This window comes from Gopherus evgoodei, chromosome 4 (assembly GCF_007399415.2).
Source record: "Gopherus evgoodei ecotype Sinaloan lineage chromosome 4, rGopEvg1_v1.p, whole genome shotgun sequence".
Taxonomy (NCBI): domain Eukaryota; kingdom Metazoa; phylum Chordata; order Testudines; family Testudinidae; genus Gopherus; species Gopherus evgoodei.
In genome coordinates, this window is record NC_044325.1 from 75,653,392 (window position 1) to 75,671,935 (window position 18,544).

At 46.6% G+C, this 18,544-nt stretch overlaps 1 protein-coding gene across 3 annotated transcripts in view; it reads right to left on the reverse strand.

The window, feature by feature from the left end:
- The window catches only part of C4H11orf49 (chromosome 4 C11orf49 homolog), a 155,329-nt gene that overhangs the window by 4,389 nt on the left and 132,396 nt on the right, over window positions 1-18,544 (reverse strand). For all 3 annotated transcript variants that reach the window (XR_004000039.1, XM_030559900.1, XM_030559899.1), the window contains 4 exons: window positions 16,301-16,385; window positions 7,114-7,199; window positions 5,275-5,470; window positions 3,343-3,452 (listed from right to left, as the gene is read on the reverse strand). Coding sequence is in view for 2 of the 3 variants with exons in the window: in XM_030559900.1 (XP_030415760.1) it covers window positions 3,343-3,452; window positions 5,275-5,470; window positions 7,114-7,199; window positions 16,301-16,385 (477 nt within the window). In the remaining variant the exon portion in view is untranslated. The remainder of the gene's footprint in view (window positions 1-3,342; window positions 3,453-5,274; window positions 5,471-7,113; window positions 7,200-16,300; window positions 16,386-18,544) is intronic.

Below are 18,544 nucleotides of genomic sequence, written 5' to 3' on the forward strand. Positions count from 1 at the left end.
AACTTAATAAACGTACTTTCAATGCCAACATCTAAGTTGTTGATGAAGATATTGAACAGAGCCAGTCCCAAAACAAACCCCTGCGGAACCCCACTTGTTATACCTTTTCAGCAGGATTGGGAGCCATTAATAACTACTCTCTGAGTACGGTTATCCAGCCAGTTATGCACCCACCTCATAGTAACCCCATCTAAATTGTATTTGCCAAGTTTATCGATAAGGATATCATGCGAGCTAGGAGAGCAGATTTGTTGGTGCTTGTGGCAGCTTTTAGCTCAGGCCTGGGGCTAAACCATTCCGCACCCCGGAGAGCACCTCTAGTATATTCCCAGGGATAGGAAGGCTGTCAGGCCCAACCCTGGTTTTCTATGAGGTCTGAGAAACTGCAGATAAGTGGATGAGCCACACTCTGTCAGCAATTGGCCAGGGTGTGAGAGGGATGGGCCCAGTAGGATGTGTCAGAGATCATCTCCCCCATTTCTCATTGTAAGACCAGGATATAGACTACAGCATGTTAACTAGGGCTGATATATCCCTACGCAGGATGAGGGATGTGCAGTGTGGTCAGGTGACTGTGCCTGTTGATGCTTCAGGGTTCACACTTAGTTACACTGGAAAGGAGGGCAGGAGCCTGTTAGGAAGTCCTCTCTTCTAAATCTGTGGCTAACTCCCCCCATACACAGATCCAGGAAGGATGTGGGCCAGGCCAACACAAAGAGGATAGGAACTGCCTTGCCCTGGCCAGGACACTGCCACAGAAAAACCCCAGGTATAAACAAGGCTTCAAAACAATTGCAGAGCTGGACCAATGGCTCAGTGGGGAGTGCTCAGCTGTGCATGAAACCTAGAGAAGCCACTGTCAGTGTCTTTGGGGTAAATGCTTTATACTAGGATGTGGGAGATCTGGATTTGGTTAATGGCCTTGGTTTCTTGTTCCCCTGGGAGGTAGGGCCTGGGGATTCATGCACTCCTATGCAGGAGCCCTGAGAGAGGCATTCAGCTACTGCAGTGATAGGCCCCAAATAAGAACCCACACCAACAGACACCTGACTCTCAACTTATTCCAGTTTTGGGTCCGCCACAACCACCAGAGAAGCCAGATGCTCTAGTGTGCCTGTCACCATGACTGAGAAGCCCAGGAGTGCTCCAACCTGCTGCTTGCTATGGGCTTAATTAGAAGAATAAGTCAGATAAAGCCTGGGCTTGTTTCTGCATTTGCAGAATGTGTAGTAAGGTCTCTGGGGCACTTGAATTACTTGGACGCATTGGTAAATAACACTCAAAGGGGTTCATGAATCAATATTGACACTGGAGTTAGGCGGCAGATTCCAATTTGCCTGACAAACTCATCAATGGTGCCCCAGCCAGAATAAACCACTCTAATCCCCATCCCTATTCTACTAGCCAGGCATCCTGTGAGGCCCCAGTGAGACTAAAGAACACAGGGCCCTGATTGAAAGCTCCTTTGCCTCTGAAGCTCTTACCTGGAACTGCCCTTGCTGCAGGGCATTGGGGAGCCTGCGATCCCCGACAGCCCAAAGACTATTCAAATCATTCCCAAGAAAGCTTAAAAGAGAGTAGGAGAAGAATCCTTCCTTGCCAAGATGCTGCACCTGTTAGGCTTGTGGCTGCTACGCCTCCCGTGAGAGGCCTCAGCAGGAGGCTGGCAGGGGGCCAGGGGCCAGGGCTGTGTTAATGGAAAGGAAAACCCACAGACTTTGAACATGGTACAATGGAAGCTGTGGGCAGGGATTTCTCAGCCCCTCTGTTTTCTTTCCACCTTGCTGGAAGTGGATTTCATAGAGCTAAGGGAAAAAAGGCTTGCTTGGTGCAATCACCTTCTCCAGTGAATACACTGCTTTCTAATTCTGTTTGCAGAGGGGATTGCTGGGTTGTATTCATGTCCCTTTGATATCTAATCTCTGTGTTGCTGGGTAAACAGCCCTGCCTGAGAAGAGTATTCACAGCTCAAATAGTCTACAGAGGGCGGAGGCTCAATGAGGGAGAAGACAATTCTCTCTCTGGCAAGACACACACCTGTGAGAAGGAGCAGGCATTTCAGGCAAGGGAAGCTACTTTCCTCTGAGGCTCGTCTCTGAAGTATGGGGACTACTGGAGACTCAGCCCTAGAACTAGAGGGAGAAACTGTCCAATAGGATGGAAGTCCCGTTGACTGGGTCTCACCATGTGAAGGCTAAGAGGTGAGAGCCCCAGGCATCCAGATATTCCTCCTAGGCCCTGAGACAGCCCTGGGATTACAGATTCAGCCCTGCTAAACTCAGCCAACAAGTGAGCTCTCTGTTCGCTTTTGCAGGAAGGGAAGGGGAAGCACAAGCAAGGCACAGGAGCTCTGCATGGAATAAAGGGTTTGAAATCTATACAAATGAGGCATAGGCAAGGAGCAGTCCAGTTCCCCTGCTCTTGGATAACACTGACCTCTGCAACAGAGGAATGGGTCTGAGCTGGGAGAGCCAATGTGCTCTTCACCACCCAGGGCTGACATTTTACAGCCAACCCCCTTCTTCCCCGGGGTTCTAACCCAGTCTGGGGCAGAATTCTCCAGCAGCTTCACATCTGTTCACAGTGGGAGGATATGACAACCTTAAATATGACCCTGAATAAGCCAACCAGTTCAGTTTTCCTTGTGCCTTTTTCTGATATTAAATTCAATGTATTTTACACTGGCCCCAGATTTTCAATATGGCACAGGTTTTTGTACTGACAACTGCCTTTGAGGGGTTATTTGGGAAAGCTGCAGGCGTAGGCAGTTGGGGTGGGAGACAGTTGGGAAGGTCTGGGAGATAGTTCGGTCTTTGGCCCCAAGGAGGTATTGGGGATGAGGATGCATTTTTTTCTTCCTTTTCACTTGTAGTCAAGGACGAAGATCATTTAAAATTTGGGGAAAAGGGGACCTGAACTCAGTTCCCCACCCTGGCAACTTCTGAGACCAATGAGCTGTCTTACTTGCCCCTTAACGCAATACCCGTGCCTTCCAACATTAATGGATAAACACATTAAATAAGATGGACATTTCTGTTAAAATGATCAGCAAGTAAACAGTTAACAATATTGCTATTATAGGTGTCAATGTCAACATCTCAAATCTCAATACCTCCCTAGACCTATTGTTTCAGGCACTCTGCAGACTCAGACAGATGTTGCTGCATTGGACTATGTTTTCATTTGTTTCATAAGGTTTCATTTGTGACCACAAGAGAGGGAGACCTTTATTTTCAAAGACAATTTAAAATCTGCTGCATGATTCTACAGCAAATTCCACAAAAAATGCAGAACCAGGAAAAACCTAGGGCCATATCCACAGGGCTCTGTTCCTCCCCTTACCTAGGGCTCTGTTGATCCCATGATGCTTTGCAAGAGCCATAAGGAATCCATAGAAGGTCAGTCTCTGTACACTGCTCAGCACCTCTTTGACAAGGGCAGATGGGGGACAGCTAGATGGAGAAGAAGAAAGAGGAAAATAAAACCTGGCATGAGTCATAGAACATCATCATCCTTCTAATTCCCTGATGTCTGACCACCCTGAAGCAGCTCTAACTGTGCTCCCTGACTGTGTCCTCCTGGAATGGATTGGGGGGGAGTAAACCCGCTTCCACCTGTTGCCTTTTGCTAAGCAAGACTTTCAAGCTAGGGTAGATCCCCCAAATCAGCCATAATTTCCTCCAGTCCAAGGACAGGAGAAAGCCTTCTGGCAGGGCACTCCATCTACCTGGACATGTAGGAACCTGAGCAGATGAGGCTACAGAAATCTGTATCTGTAAGGCCTGGTGTTCTTCTATGCTGTGCTGAAGGAAATATAGTCGTGTAGACTGGGCACCAGACTGTGACTCTGGTGATATGGGTCTACTGCGTCCTCTAATATACTCCCTTGGGCAAGTCACTTGTTTGTTCTGTCTCTGAACTTCTCATCAGTACAATGGGCTAATTATAGTCCCAAGCTCCTGGGGCTGTTGTGAGAATAACTTCATTAATGTGCCTGGGTGCTCAGATACCAAGACAACGGGTACCACTCAAATACTTTCCATAACTAAAGCATTCTTCTAACAGCATCTTTGTGAGACGTGGCCCCTCCCTGCAGTGCTAGTTTGCTGCTGGAGCAGTACGCTTGAAAGCCTTTTGCTTCCCCACAAGCTGCCTGGTGTTATACTTAGGACCCAACCAAATTCACGGTCCATTTTGGTCAATTTCACAGTCATAGGATTTTAAAAATCATAAATTTAATTATTTCAGCTATTTAAACCTGAAGTTTCATGGTGTTGTAATGGTAGGGGTCTTGACCCAAAAAGGAGTTGTGAGGGGGTCAAAAGATTATTGTAGAGGAGGTTGTAATACCACTACCCTTACTTCTGCACTGCTGCTGGCGGTGGTGCTGCCTTCAGAGCTGGGCAGCTGGAGAGTGACAGCTGTTGGCTGGGAGCCCAGCTCTGAAGGCAGAGCTGCCACCAGTAGCTGCACAGAAGTAAAGATGGTTTGGTATGGTATTGCCACTCTTATGTCTGTGCTGCTGGTGGGACACTGCCTTCAGAGTTGGGTGCCCGGCTAACAGCTGCCACTCTCTGGCTGCCCAGCTCCGAAGGCAGCACAGAAGTAAGGGTTTCAATACTGCAATCGCCTTAAAATAACCTTGTGACCCACACCCCCTGCAACTTCCTTTTGGGTCAGGACCCCCAATTTGAGAAATGCTGGTTTCCCCTGTGAAATCTGTATAGTATAGGGTAAAAGTGCACAAAAGACCAGATTTCATGGGGGGAGACCAAATTTCATAGTCCATGATGTGTTTTTCATGGCAGTGAATTTGGTAGGGCCCTAGTTATACTGTACACTGCATCTTAGTGACTAGCTACTGCACCTATACAAACCTCTGCAAACTACTCTGATGCTAAGAGGCCTTTCCTACCACTTCTACCTCCAGGAAGTCAACAGTGTTTTGCTCATTCCCTATTGTGAACACACTTTGCCCACTGAGCCTCTTCCATAGGCAAGGAGGTCAGGGCAGAAGAACAATCTCCAAAGGAAAGCATAGCCCCAATGAGAACCATTTACCTCAATGATCAGCTAACCCCCTCAGTGCTGATGTATGTGAAATAATTTCTCTTTCTTTGTTAGGCCTGTTACACAGAGTTCTCTCCCTTCACACCCACTGAAGGAGACTTAGAAGGGTTCACAGCTGATGCAAAGCCCCATAGTTCCTCAGAGCTCCACCCTTCCTGAGATAATCTTCCAGGTACTGGCTGTGAGTCTGCCCCCACTTCTTACCTGTATTTTGACCTATCACACAGGGACTCTAGGCAGTGGTAGAACAGAGATGCCTCCACCCCATCAAGTGGGCTGCACTCACTCGGAGCCAGGCGTGAACGGTGCTGCCCAGAGGATGATGTTGGCACAATCACAGTGTTCGGATTCTTACCAGTCAACAGATCTTGATAAATGGCAGCAACACTATCTAGGAACTCTGCAAAGCAGGAGGATGGCTTAGCACTCAGGACTATGATAGGATTGACAGTTAGAACATTCACTTGATCTACCAGGTTCTGGCCAGAGCTGGGACTAAACTGTCATCTGCAGCTGTATGTAAGACCAGTATGACCTGAACAAATGTACAGCACTGAGGCATCCTGCCTGTTTACATCACATACCATACAGGCCCATGTGCTGCACAAAGGCATCTTCCATATAAACTGCAAGTGTGAAAAGCTGCAAGGGGACATGCCCGAAGTTACTGCAGGTAGCCACCCACTCTAATGTAGTTCATCTAAGGAGGAAAGGAAGCTACATGTGGGTAAAAAAGTAGGGTGTGGGAGCTAATGTTAATGCCACCCTGCCAAATTAGTTTCTAAACCACAAAAATCTCCACTCCCCTTCCATTTCCACTGAATGAAACATCACCCAAGTTAGGAACTGAATGTTAGGAATTGCAGTAGGAGCCGAGGGAGCGGGTTAGCCAGGCTCCAGTCTGCATCCCAGCCTGCCTCAGCACAGCTCCAAAGTAAATACAACATGGGATCTAAAAGAAAGGCAAGGATGGGCCAGAGCTAGAGCTGGCAGAAAGTGCTTTCCTCAGGCTCCCAGTTCTGCCCACTGTTTACTGCAAGAATCTAATTTTAAACAAGTTTGTTTATGGATGTGGTCAACAGTTTACAAATCTAGATTCCGCTTGGAGTGGTTTGCATGTGTTTGGGTTGATGGGAGAGTGTGTGCGAGTGTGTGTGTGCACGGTGTGCATGTGCTAACAAAAATGGGGTGGTATGTTTTGGGTGTGTGTATTAAATGCATGTGTGAATGAGACTAAGACCATGTGTGTGTGGGGGCAATGGGGTGACTTCTGAGGCTGTGTTGAGGCTCTGTAGCTCACTGTGGAAATATCTGCTGTATCAAGGGAAGTTTTTCCAACCACATGCCATTTCTCAGACTTTTCCTATCCTTGACTCAGGACACTCCAAACCTATTTCAGTCCACCCGTCACAAAACTAGTACCCTGAGCTGCTTCACCTTGATGACATGGTCATGGATAATGCTGGGCTTCACAGAGGGAATTCACAGCAGGAAAGACCTCATCAGTAAGTATGCAGAGAAATAGTCTTGAAAAGGCAGATGTTTGTACTATGGACAGGGGCTGAATCTAACCGCACAGCTTGGAATATAGGAATTGCCATACTGCATTAGACTAGCAGGCCATCTAGTTCAGTATCCTGTCTCCAGCAGGGGCCAGTACCAGCTACTTCAGAAAAAGAAGCCCTGCAGTAGAAAGTTATATGAAAATCTGCCCCCTAAGTCCGAATAGTTAGAGGCTGACATATGGCCCAAGGCTTAACAGTTTATATCCCTCATAAGGATCTTTTAAATATATACATATTTACCGTTATAACTCTCCATATTAATGTATAATTTCCTTTTGAATCCTGCCAAGCTCCTGACTTCAGTGATATTCTGTGTCAATGAGTTCCCCGGGCTGCGTGTGCGTTTTGTGTGAAAAGTATTTCCTTTTATTAGTTTTGAAAGAGTGCAAGAGACACTTGGGGGCTGAGAAGCTGCAACAGAAAGAGACAAGCTAGGGCAGATGGTGGAGGCACCAGCCTCCCAGCAAACTGGACTCACCTGAGTAGTAAAATTGTATCTGGAAGGCAAAGAGGAAATCAGAAAAAGACATCAAACAGTCCATGGCGTCATCCATGAGCACAATCCTGGGAGCAAGAGGAGGAGAGAGAGAACTCAGCAAACACAAGGCGACAACACTCTGCAATTTGCTCCTTTTCCTTATAGTGGGTCAGAAAGTTCAGACCTTGGAAGAGGGTGATCCCTCAAGGGGAGCTTCCCAAACCCAGTGGGAAGAAGCCCGTTAAGGGAAGTTGGGAACTCCCAGATCTGTGTGCATCACCAGGGGTGTCAGATGAGGAAAGCTTGGTAACTCAGACTCAGGGGAAGGCTCCTGTCTATTACTGCTAGTAGCTCAGCTTCCATGATTGTGAACAGGGTCTTTGTCTCAGAATGCAGAACAAATACCAAGCAGCAATTGATTCAAATTGCATAACAGGATGATGGACATGGTGGAATGCATATTGGCAATCACACAGGTTTACAAAAATTGCAGGCCTGGTTCTGATCTGAAACTAGAATAAATCAGGAGTAACTGAACTAAGGACAAGGAAGTTACACTGGTGTAACATTGGAGAATCAGGCCCTGGATGTGTAAAGGAGTGCTCCAAATTAGCCCATTTTCCATTCCATGGTGAAGATGAAAACGATGAGAGACTCCTACTCCCAGGCCAAGCAAATCCCATTTCTATAAAAAGGGAAGTAGCATGCTGTGCACCTGGCACCAGGAGCCTCCTTACTGCACTATGTCTGAAAACTTCCTGCCCTCCCTCCCTCCCTCAGGCATGAGGTTGTTTCTCCCTGAATGTCATCATGACAGGTCTCTTGGAGACTGACCCCCTCTTTGGGCAGGGACAATATCTTCTTTCTTTCTGCAAAGCACCAGGCTCAGATATGGAGCTATATACACCACGTGTTACATCATACATCATAAATACAGGCAATATCAACCAAGGCCATGGAGGCTGTAAGGATGAGGCTGAAATGGCAGCAAAGTAAACTCCTTTTAGGGACACCTCTGTTCGGGGGAAACTCTGGATTCCAGAGCCATGCAAGAACAAAGGCCAGCAGGGGCTCAGAGGTGAAACCCCAGGAACAATACTCTTACCACTGCTGCTATGCGAGGAGGAAGAGGCCAGACTCTGAAGGTGGGAAGGTAGAGGCGGGAGTCTGACAAAGAGAGAGGAACCAGCAAAGAAAGAGGAGAGAAAGCTAAGCTCCGATACCCAGGTCGGCCTGGGAGTCCTCAGTGTGCACTAAGGGGCTCGGGGAAGAGGCTCTAGGAAGCTGTGTGGGAGGTTGAGTTAAAAGAGCTATAGGACCCGTCTGTGCAAGAGGCTTCCCTCCCTGCCACTTGGACCCGCTCAATTCACTGTGGCATAACAAGCATGCATGCAGAGCAGCTTGAATTAATTACCTCAAAGAAGAAACACTGGGGCTAAGAGGGTCCCCAGGAGAAAAGTCACTGTTTAAAACAAAACCCTTTGAAGATGTCAAAGTGCTTCTAATTTATTTATTATGTCCCAGAAACCTCCTCCTGTCTAGAGCAGCAGTAGCTTCAGTTCTTAATTCTCACTAATAAGCATGTTCCTGAGATTGTCAGTGGCCACATCAAGGAGATGGCTTTGAAGCTGGCAGGCAGAGCTTCTTCATCTCCCAGGCAATGCAGCTCAGCCACTGGCATTTCAAACTACTCTTCAAGCACTGGAAACACTACAGGCCACATCACTTAGAAGTGGGACTCCCTCCCTTCACATCCTGATCTTCATGCCAGACAACCTCAACACCCCGACACCAACGCTTTTGCTAATACAATTCTCCTTCCTGCACAAGGTGGGCAATAGTAGGAGTATGCTATGCACATTTTCTGTGGAGAGGGGATACCACATCACCTCTATGACATCCAACTCATTTCATTTGTGAAATCTAACGCTGCAGTGTCAGCGCCTGAGCCCGTGCAGCAGCAAGACTCTCTCCCCGACTTACAGAAGAGCAGCAGGGAGTTGGTATTAGTTTGGGAATTTGCTGAGATGTTTGTGGCTGTTAAATAAGGACACAAAGCCAGGATATAAAATTCTGCTGCCTGAATCTGAAGAGGGAAATGTCTGACTGGAAGCAGGTGCACTCTGGTGCTGGGTTACTGACTCCAGTTGTCCATGGTGTCTGCAATCCAGGGAGACCGAGAAATGTGTAAATCCAATACAATCACTTTACTGGCCTGCAGCCCTGCTATGTCCCCAAACAACCAGCTGACTGCACAGCTGGGAAGCTAGGAAAGAACCATCAGCAACATGTCTGCGCATCTCTCCTAAAGTGCTTGGTGAGAGGAGAATCTCAGCCACAAAGGGTCTGTAACCCAGGCAGCATGCCCTGAATTTGGAGCCAAGTCTGACAGTCTGAAAAAGGGACTCCTGGGAGCTCTATTGGGGGTTATTTTGGGGGAGAGTCTTCATTCTCTCTTTCCTGTTGTTTGAACTGGACTGTAAGCTCCTCAGGGCTTTTTACATGTGTGAGTGGTACTTTGCACACTTTAGAGAACTCAGGTCCAGATCCTCAGATTTTAGGTGCCTAATTCCCATTGATTTTCATGGATATTAGGAGCCTAAATACCTTTGTGGATCTGGCCCTCAGTGAATCATAATAATCACAATAATGAAGATCAAGGGAACAAACTCTTTGGAAAGGGATGAAGAAAAGTGCCTCCAAATGAGGGACCTTGTGATGGGTGTACCAGGCAATCAAGGTTCAAGTGGGTTTGTTGGGTAGGAGGGCCTTGTTACTCTGCCAATGAAGGAACTCTCTGACCTGCTGATTGTGGTTAGGATCTCAGAAGCCCAGTCCAGCCAGTGAGGCCCCAGGAAGGGCTCTAGCCCAGACTGGTGGGAAGGAAGATTCCTCTCAGTTTTGACTGTGCACTTATCTTTGCTGCTATTAAAGACTAACAGACATAGTGGGTTGGTCTACATTGTAGAGTAAGCCCAGGGTTTGAACTTAGGCTCAAGCCTAACACCTCCCTTCCATCTACACAAAATTGGGTTAACTCAGGGCTTGGACCCAACATTCCAGGACACACTGGGGGCAGAGGGTCTCAGCCCAAGTCAAACTGGGACCCAGAATTCAAGCCCGGTTGCTTTACAGTGTAAATGTAGCCCCACTGGACTCGTGCCCTGGGAGTCTGCCCAAAGTATACCACAATCACCTTCCTTTGTCCTCTGGACAGTCTTGGAAGGGTGCTAAGAAGTCTAATATATGGGTGGTTGGGACTCAGGCCCACATAATGCAGTGTAGATGCCGGAGCCCCAGCTTGGGACCCAGGATTCAACAATTCCTAACCTGGGATTCAAATTAATGTAGATCCTCAAGTCCTAAGTTAACAAACTCAAGGTTTGCTAACTTGAATTCTAATAACCCTGGGCTTAAACTGCAGTGCAGACATACCAAATTTGCCTAAGGAAGAGGGGGCTTGGGTCTCATGGGGTTAGATTTGCTTTCTGCTGTTAAGACCTTAAAATACATAGAGCATCCTAAAATATCAAAAACCAAAATGGAGAGGTTTTTTTTAAATTAAGCATAGGATCTGATGCCTCTCTTTTGAGAAGGGAAGTGTGGGCTCAGATACAGTCCCTGGCTCATGATCTCAAATAAGAAAATCTCTCTTCTTCACACCTTTCTCCAAGTCAAAGACTCTGCAAACTAGACAACAGCTCTGAAGACAAAATCCTTTAACTCGCCGTGGCTAATGCCCTGCTGAACACGAGCGCATCCAAGGCATCTGACTAAGGTATATAGCCACTAGTGTGGTTCTGCCTTGGATGTGCCAGAGGCATATGCACTGCATCTCGAACAGAGGAACTGTGTTCCTTGTGTTTTGATGCCAATAAAACCTGTATTGTTGTTGCCTCTGTTCTTCTGTCCTGACCTCTTTCCTTTCCAATGTTTGTTATCAGTGCATAGCAACAGCTCCTGGAAGAGCAGAGCGTGCAGTGCCATGAGATCATCTCAGCCATACAGCTATGAGGTTACCATGAGAATGTTCTCTTACTAACAGTGCCTATGATTTCACAGTCCCCAGCTTTAACAATGAATGCTGTTACTGCCACCACCACTGCTGTATTCACTCCTCTTCTCAAAGCAAAGCAATCACAGAGCAGTCTGGGTGCTCAGACTGAAAGGGGGCAATCTCACAGGTCTGTCCGTGACACCCACACCCTGCAAGGAACCAATCAAATGGGACAGAAGAAATAATCCACTGAAATTTGTATGCAGTGTAGTTGTAGATATGTTGGTCCCAGGATATTAGAGAGAAGGTAAGTGAGGTAATATCTTTTATTAGACCAACTTCTGTTGGTGAAAGAGACAAGCTTATTTAGCTGTGACACTCTGAATTAGTTTTCCAGACCTGAAGAAGAGTCCCATGTAAGCTGAAAAGCTTCACTTTCTCACCAACAGAAGTTGGTCCAATAAAAGATAATGCCTCACCCACCTTGTCCCACTGAAATTTGTCTTTTTAAACCGTAGAAGCTAAAGGGGAGAGTGGGTAGAGCATCGTAACTAGAAGGGAATTCAGACAGAGGCTGAAAAAAGGGATGCAGATGTAGAGGAAAGAGGAAGTTGGTTTTAGATTTAAAACAAGTTTTATTGCACTCACTTAACTAGATTATCATGTAACAACAAACTAATAATAATAATGTGTGTCAGGAAGGAAGTGAGGTCATCCCCACCTGAGCCTGGGTGCCTCAGCCAGAGATCTCATTTCTCCTGCACACCTGTTCCAAAACCCCAGCCTGTCTGTGTCTAAGACATACACACAACAGTGCAGTTATGGGAAGCCTGCCCCTGAATGGGGCCTCTAGTTTACAACAGCCTTGCGGATTAAATTCCTTTTCGCAAACATCATAACATGTAGACACACTGAAATCTCACTTTTATGCCCAGTCCCAAATCTCTGCTCAGCTCAGCTGGAATCTGTGGAATACAGGCCCATGCATAGGACAGTGCTTTTGTACCTCCATGAAAGGCAACGGCAGCAGATATGTCCTTGCTCTACAGTTAGTGCTCCATCATGGTCTAATGCTGGAGGCCAGAGACTTACATTCAGGGGAGCCAGGAAAACCAGGATTCCTCACCAATGAGCCAGAGGGAGCAGTGCTGCTCTACTTCTAGTTTTAACTGAACCTAACACAGCATTAACTGCACTTCAGTTGTGACAGCAGCACCCTGGGAGCCAGCGAGGCACTCAAAGGAGCCCAGTAATATGGAAATATGGGCAGATGAGAATACACATCTCTTGCTTCCTCACGTTCTCTCTCTCTTTTTTTTTTGGGGGGGGGGCGGGGAATATATATTTTTCATGGGAATATGATGCTGGTGAAGGCACTAGACCAGGGGTAGGCAACCTATGGCACACATGCTCGGCACACAAGCTGATTTTCAATGGCACTCACACTGCCCTGGTCCTGGCCCCCAGTTTGGGGCCTCTGCATTTTAATTTAATTTTAAATGAAGCTTCTTAAACATTTTTAAAAACCTTATTTACTTTACATACAACAATAGTTTAGTTATATATTATAGACTTATAGAAAGAGACCTTCTAAAAACATTAGAATGTATTAGTGGCACGCGAAACCTTAAATTAGAGTGAATAAATGAAGACTCGGCACACTGCTTCTGAAAGTATCAGAGGGGTAGCCGTGTTAGTCTGGATCTGTAAAAGCAGCAAAGAATCCTGTGGCACCTTACAGACTAACAGATGTTTTGGAGCATGAGCTTTCGTGGGTGGATACCCACTTTCTCAGATGCATGTAGTGGAAATTTCCAGGGGCTGGTATATATATGCAAGCAAGAAGCAAGCTAGAGATGACGAGGTTAGTTCCATCAGGGAGGATGAGGCCCTGTTCTAGCAGTTGAGGTATGAAAACCAAGGGAGGAGAAACTGGTTTTGTAGTTGGCAAGCCATTCACAGTCTTTGTTTAATTCTGAGCTAATGGTGTCAAATTTGCAGATGAACTGAAGCTCAGCAGTTTCTCTTTGAAGTCTGGTCCTGAAGTTTTGTTGCTGCAGGATGGCCACCTTAAGATCTGCTATTGTGTGGACAGGGAGGCTGAAGTGTTCTCCTACAGGTTTTTGTATATTGTCATTCCTAATATCTGATTTGTGTCCATTTATCCTTTTCCATAAAGACTGTCCAGTTTGGCCGACGTACATAGCAGAGGGGCATTGCTGGCATATATTACATTGGTAGACGTGCAGGTGAATGAACCGGTGATGGTGGGGCTGATCTGGTTAGGTCCTGTGATGGTGTCACTGGTGTAGATATGTGGGCAGAGTTGGCATCGAGGTTTGTTGCATGAATTGGTTCCTGAGTTAGAGTTACTATGGTGCGGTGTGCAGTTACTGGTGAGAATATGCTTCAGGTAGGCAGGTTGTCCTTGGTCGTCCCTGAAAGTGTGGGATCATTGTCCAGGATGGGTTGTAGATCCCTGATGATGCGTCGGAGGGGTTTTAACTGGGGACTGTATGTGATGGTTTTAGCTGGGGACTGTATGTGATGGCCAGTGGAGTCCTGTTGGTTTCTTTCTTGGGTTTGTCTTGCAGTAGGAGGCTTCTGGGTACATGTCTGGCTCTGTTGATCTGTTTCCTTATTTCCTCATGCAGGTATTGTAGTTTTGAGAATGCTTGGTGGAGATTTTGTAGGTGTTGGTCTCTGTCTGAGGGGTTAGAGCAGATGCGGTTGTACGTCATTGCTTGGCTGTAGACAATGGATCGTATGGTGTGCCCAGGATGGAAGCTGGAGGCATGAAGGTAGGCATAGCGGTTGATAGGTTTTTGGTATAGGGTGGTGTTACTGTGACCATCACTTATTTGCATCGTGGTGTCTAGGAAGTAGACCTCCCATGTAGATTGGTCCAGGCTGAGGTTGATGGTGGGGTGGAAGCTGTTGAAATCATGGTGGAATTTTTCCAGAGTCTCTTTCCCATGGTTCCAGATGATGAAGATTTCATCAATGTAGCGTAGGTAGAAAAGGGGCGTGAGTGGACGAGAGCTGAGGAAGCATTGTTCCAGGTCAGCCATAAAAACGTTGGCATATTGTGGGGCCATGCGGGTGCCCATAGTGGTGCCACTGATCTGGAGATATATATTGTCATCAAATTTGAAATAGTTGTGTGTGAGGATAAAGGCACAGAGCTCAGCAACCAGTTGTGCTGTGGCATCATCAGGGATACAGTTCCTGATAGCTTGTATTTCATCTGTGTGGGATGTTTGTGTAGAGAGCCTCTACATCCATGGTGGCTAGGATGGTGTTTTCTGGAAGGTCACCAATGCATTGTAGTTTCCTCAGGAAATCAGTGGTGTCACGGAGATAGCTGGGAGTGCTGGTGGCATAGGGTCTGAGCAGAGAGTCCACATATCCAGACAGTCCTTCAGTGAGAGTGCCAATGCCTGAGATGATGGGGCGTCCAGGATTTCCGGGTTTGTGTGTCTTGGGTAGTAGATAGAATAACCCTGGTTGGAGGTCTAAGGTATGTTGATTTATTCCGGTGTTAGTGTAGGGAGTGTCCTGTGTGTTCCTAACACCAGAATATAATATGTAATATTATGTAATATACGTCATCATATGCCAGCAATGCCCCTCTGCTATGTACATCGGCCAAACTGGACAGTCTTTACGGAAAAGGATAAATGGACACAAATCAGATATTAGGAATGGCAATATACAAAAACCTGTAGGAGAACACTTCAACCTCCCTGGCCACACAATAGCAGATCTTAAGGTGGCCATCCTGCAGCAACAAAACTTCAGGACCAGACTTCAAAGAGAAACTGCTGAGCTTCAGTTCATCTGCAAATTTGACACCATCAGCTCAGGATTAAACAAAGACTGTGAATGGCTTGCCAACTACAAAACCAGTTTCTCCTCCCTTGGTTTTCACACCTCAACTGCTAGAACAGGGCCTCATCCTCCCTGATTGAACTAACCTCGTCATCTCTAGCTTGCTTCTTGCTTGCATATATATATACCTGCCCCTGGAAATTTCCACTACATGCATCTGACGAAGTGGGTATTCACCCACGAGAGCTCATGCTCCAAAACGTCTGTTAGTCTATAAGGTGCCACAGGATTCTTTGCTGCTTTTGAAAGGTTGCCAAACCCTGCACTAGACTGACACGTAGAGATTGAACACTTCTTCATCCACAGACCAGAAAGAACACAGGCAGCAGCCAATGTCCTGCCAGTGTGCCTATACGCTGATCTGGAAGGGCAAGGAAGAGAGTTCAGCCTCCCTGACCTCTCTCTGTTACAACAAGCAAAGAGACCATTTATTTCTTTGACCTTATTGTTAACATGTAGATATGCTCACTGGGATCTGGACTGACACCCCCTCCCCATCTCACCTAGAAAGGCCATCTTTGCCATCAGAGGGTTAATAAATGAACAATATGGTCTGGATTGGAACCAGTGAATGAGAAGTGGAGGGTTTCATATCATGTTACCAATGTCCCGAGACATCTGCCCCCTTTAAATTTTGTCTAGGGTCTGAAAATAAATTGTTTTAAAACAGATTGGCTAACATGTTTCTAACTAACATGATTTTAAACAATATTGCAGAAAGGGTTTAGTATAATGTGTAGCTGGTTATGATCAACCTTAGAAGGGGTAGAAACACATTTTAAAAGATGTTAAATACCATCTACAATAATGTTTAAAATCGTGTTAGTTAAAATGTGTTAGCTACCACTGCTTTATACACAACTTATTTTCTGAGTGTAGACAAAGTCAGAGACTGCAGCGTTGATATATTAGCGTCATGCTGGTTTTTCGTTCCCAGCATATCCTAACAAACCACTTCTATTTGCTAAGGAAAGCTCCCCTTCTCAATCACAAATCTTGGTACCTCTCGCCCTAAAAGCATTCCGACCTTATCTCTAAGGGTAGGTCTACACTGTAGCAGAAGGTGTAATTTCCGTCTTGGGCAGATGTACACATGCTAGCATAGATACAGCAAGTGCGCTAAAAGTAGCAGTGTAGCTGCTGCTATCATGTGTACTTCTAGTTGAGCTAGAAATTATACCTCCAGCTGCAGTGGAGACATACTCTAAATGTCCTTACTCACATTTTAACCCTTTCAGCACCAGAGACTAAAGCCATTGTAGGGCTGATCTACCTATCAAGAGAGAAATGAAGACCCACCTTGCTGCCTTCTGAGTAAGTTCCATTGGGAAGTCAGGGCAGAGCAGCTGCAGCAGACAGTGGTACTCCTTCGCTGTCAGCAAATCTGCAGCAGAAACAGACAGGAGAGCATCAGAATCATTTCTGAGATTGTTCCTTCCCTTCCCGCCCTCCATGCCCAGGCAATATGTCTGCTCTTATTCTCTTCAGGAGTCAAGATTGATAAGGTTGGTATTCAGGACAAAGGAACTGCCATTATTTTTGTAGAGATGCCTTTTAGATGGAGAGTCCAGGCAGGCAGTCAGGAAGAGGCATGGCAAAAGGAGAGAGCTACTGAAGTGAATCCAGCAGACAGAACTGGTAACAGGTAGAAAGTAATTCAGGGAGAAAAGGGGTAATAAAGCAGAGGAAGCTCAAGTGTCAACTCAAGTTCATTTAATTAGCTGGAAAAGAGAACCATTTCAAAGCTACTTAAATTTGCTGAAATTCATTGGCACGGCAACATTCACCACAACATGCCTGAGAACCATCCACAGAACATCTGGCAGCAGTATGGAGGGCTATGGAGTATAAACTCACAAACATTATTATTTTGGCATCCAATAATGCAGCTGGATAGCTTCTTTAGGAATAGCAAGTACAAATCTGGTCACTGTATTATAGGACACACAGAGCAGAGATCCAAAATATACAAGAAGGGCAACCAAATGATTCATGTTCTAGGGAGCTGCTTTGAAAGACACTGGTCAAAAATGGTCTCTGTGGTTCAGCAGCAGGAGATTGAGAGAGGTGAATCTCAAGGAAGTTTATAGGATCCCAAGGGAATGGAAACACAGTGATGTCAAAAAGCTCTACATGATTGTATGTTCACAGTCCAAAAGTCTGTGGACTAAAGTTAAGGAGCGGACTAGCTGAACAACAGCAATTTTACAGTATTTCCACTTACAGAAGTATGCAAAGTATGGAAGAAAGAGCCAGTGGTAGAATTAGAGCCAAGCAGCAGTCAGGAAGGGAATCCAAAGGGCAAAGGCATGAGCACTGTAGTACAGGGCTTGGGCTCTTTTACCACAGTTAGCTGTTAGCTCTCTGTAGCCCACAAAACTTCTGATCCAAATATTCAGCTGATGCATTTTCTAATAAATGGCCTCTCCCTTATCCCTGATGATGGCCCCAAGCTCCCTCATCAAAGGTTCCGGAAAGCCTGACAGCCTCACAAGACAAGAGAGACAAAGGGAAAATTCTACTGATTCTCTGGACATCAAAGAGGCAGATGTAGTTTCACTGTAGTGCCTCAGGCAGCTAAATGGATATTTTCCTATATTCAAGAATGACTAAAGACACATTCCTGGGGGACTCTCAGCAAAATCAGATCCCAACCTTTTCCCTTAGCTCCCCCTAACAGATTTCCCATTTTTCTTCTCAATTTAAGAATCTCTTTCTTGCTGAGAAAGGCTGGCTGATGCCATCAAAACTCCTCTGCATCCACTAATTAGGGTTACTAGAGAGTCGTGTTAGGTGCTGACTTTTCCCAGGGGCATAACATGCAGTGATCCCAGGGATTATAGACCTTCCTGTGTAGCACCTGAGAAATGGCACCTGCTTCAGCTTCCTTCCACAAAGCAGCTCCTCTAGGTTCAAATACAGACACTTTCTGTTTGTGACTGGGTAGGCCACTGGGTTTGATGCCACAGCTGCACCGTCACAGTTGACGTGGTGTTGGGCCCCAATCACACCGGTGGGACCTGGGCGAGGAGCTAAATGGTCCCTCCATACCGGAGGCATCCTCTTCCAGCGACCACAGAGGAGCCATCAATACCTGGGTGTGCCTGCTAATGGTTGCCGTTGGAGACCAGTGACCGGAGGAGGATGAGTGGTGTGGGTACCGGGGCGAATGGTAGCGGCACCTGGGAGACCGGAGCCTGCATGGGGATCATTCCCATGTGGCAGGTGATGGGGATCTTCAATAGGAAGCCAGCCGGTAGGAGGACAAGCGGAGCTAGTAACACGGAGACTGATGTCAATCTCTAGGTGAACCACGCCTGGGTGGCAGTGACCGCAATCATGGTGCCAGTGACTGGGAATAAACCCCAGAGGATCTGGGCTGTGGCTCCGGGGATTTGGGTCCCTGGGGTGAGGAGCACTGTCTCGTCTCAGAGGATTGTTGGCGATCCACTATCTCCCCAGGAGTCACAGTGGCTGGCTTGGCCTCTGGGGGAGCCTTTGCCGCATTCTGCTACTTCTGTTGTGTTGATGGCACCATTTGAG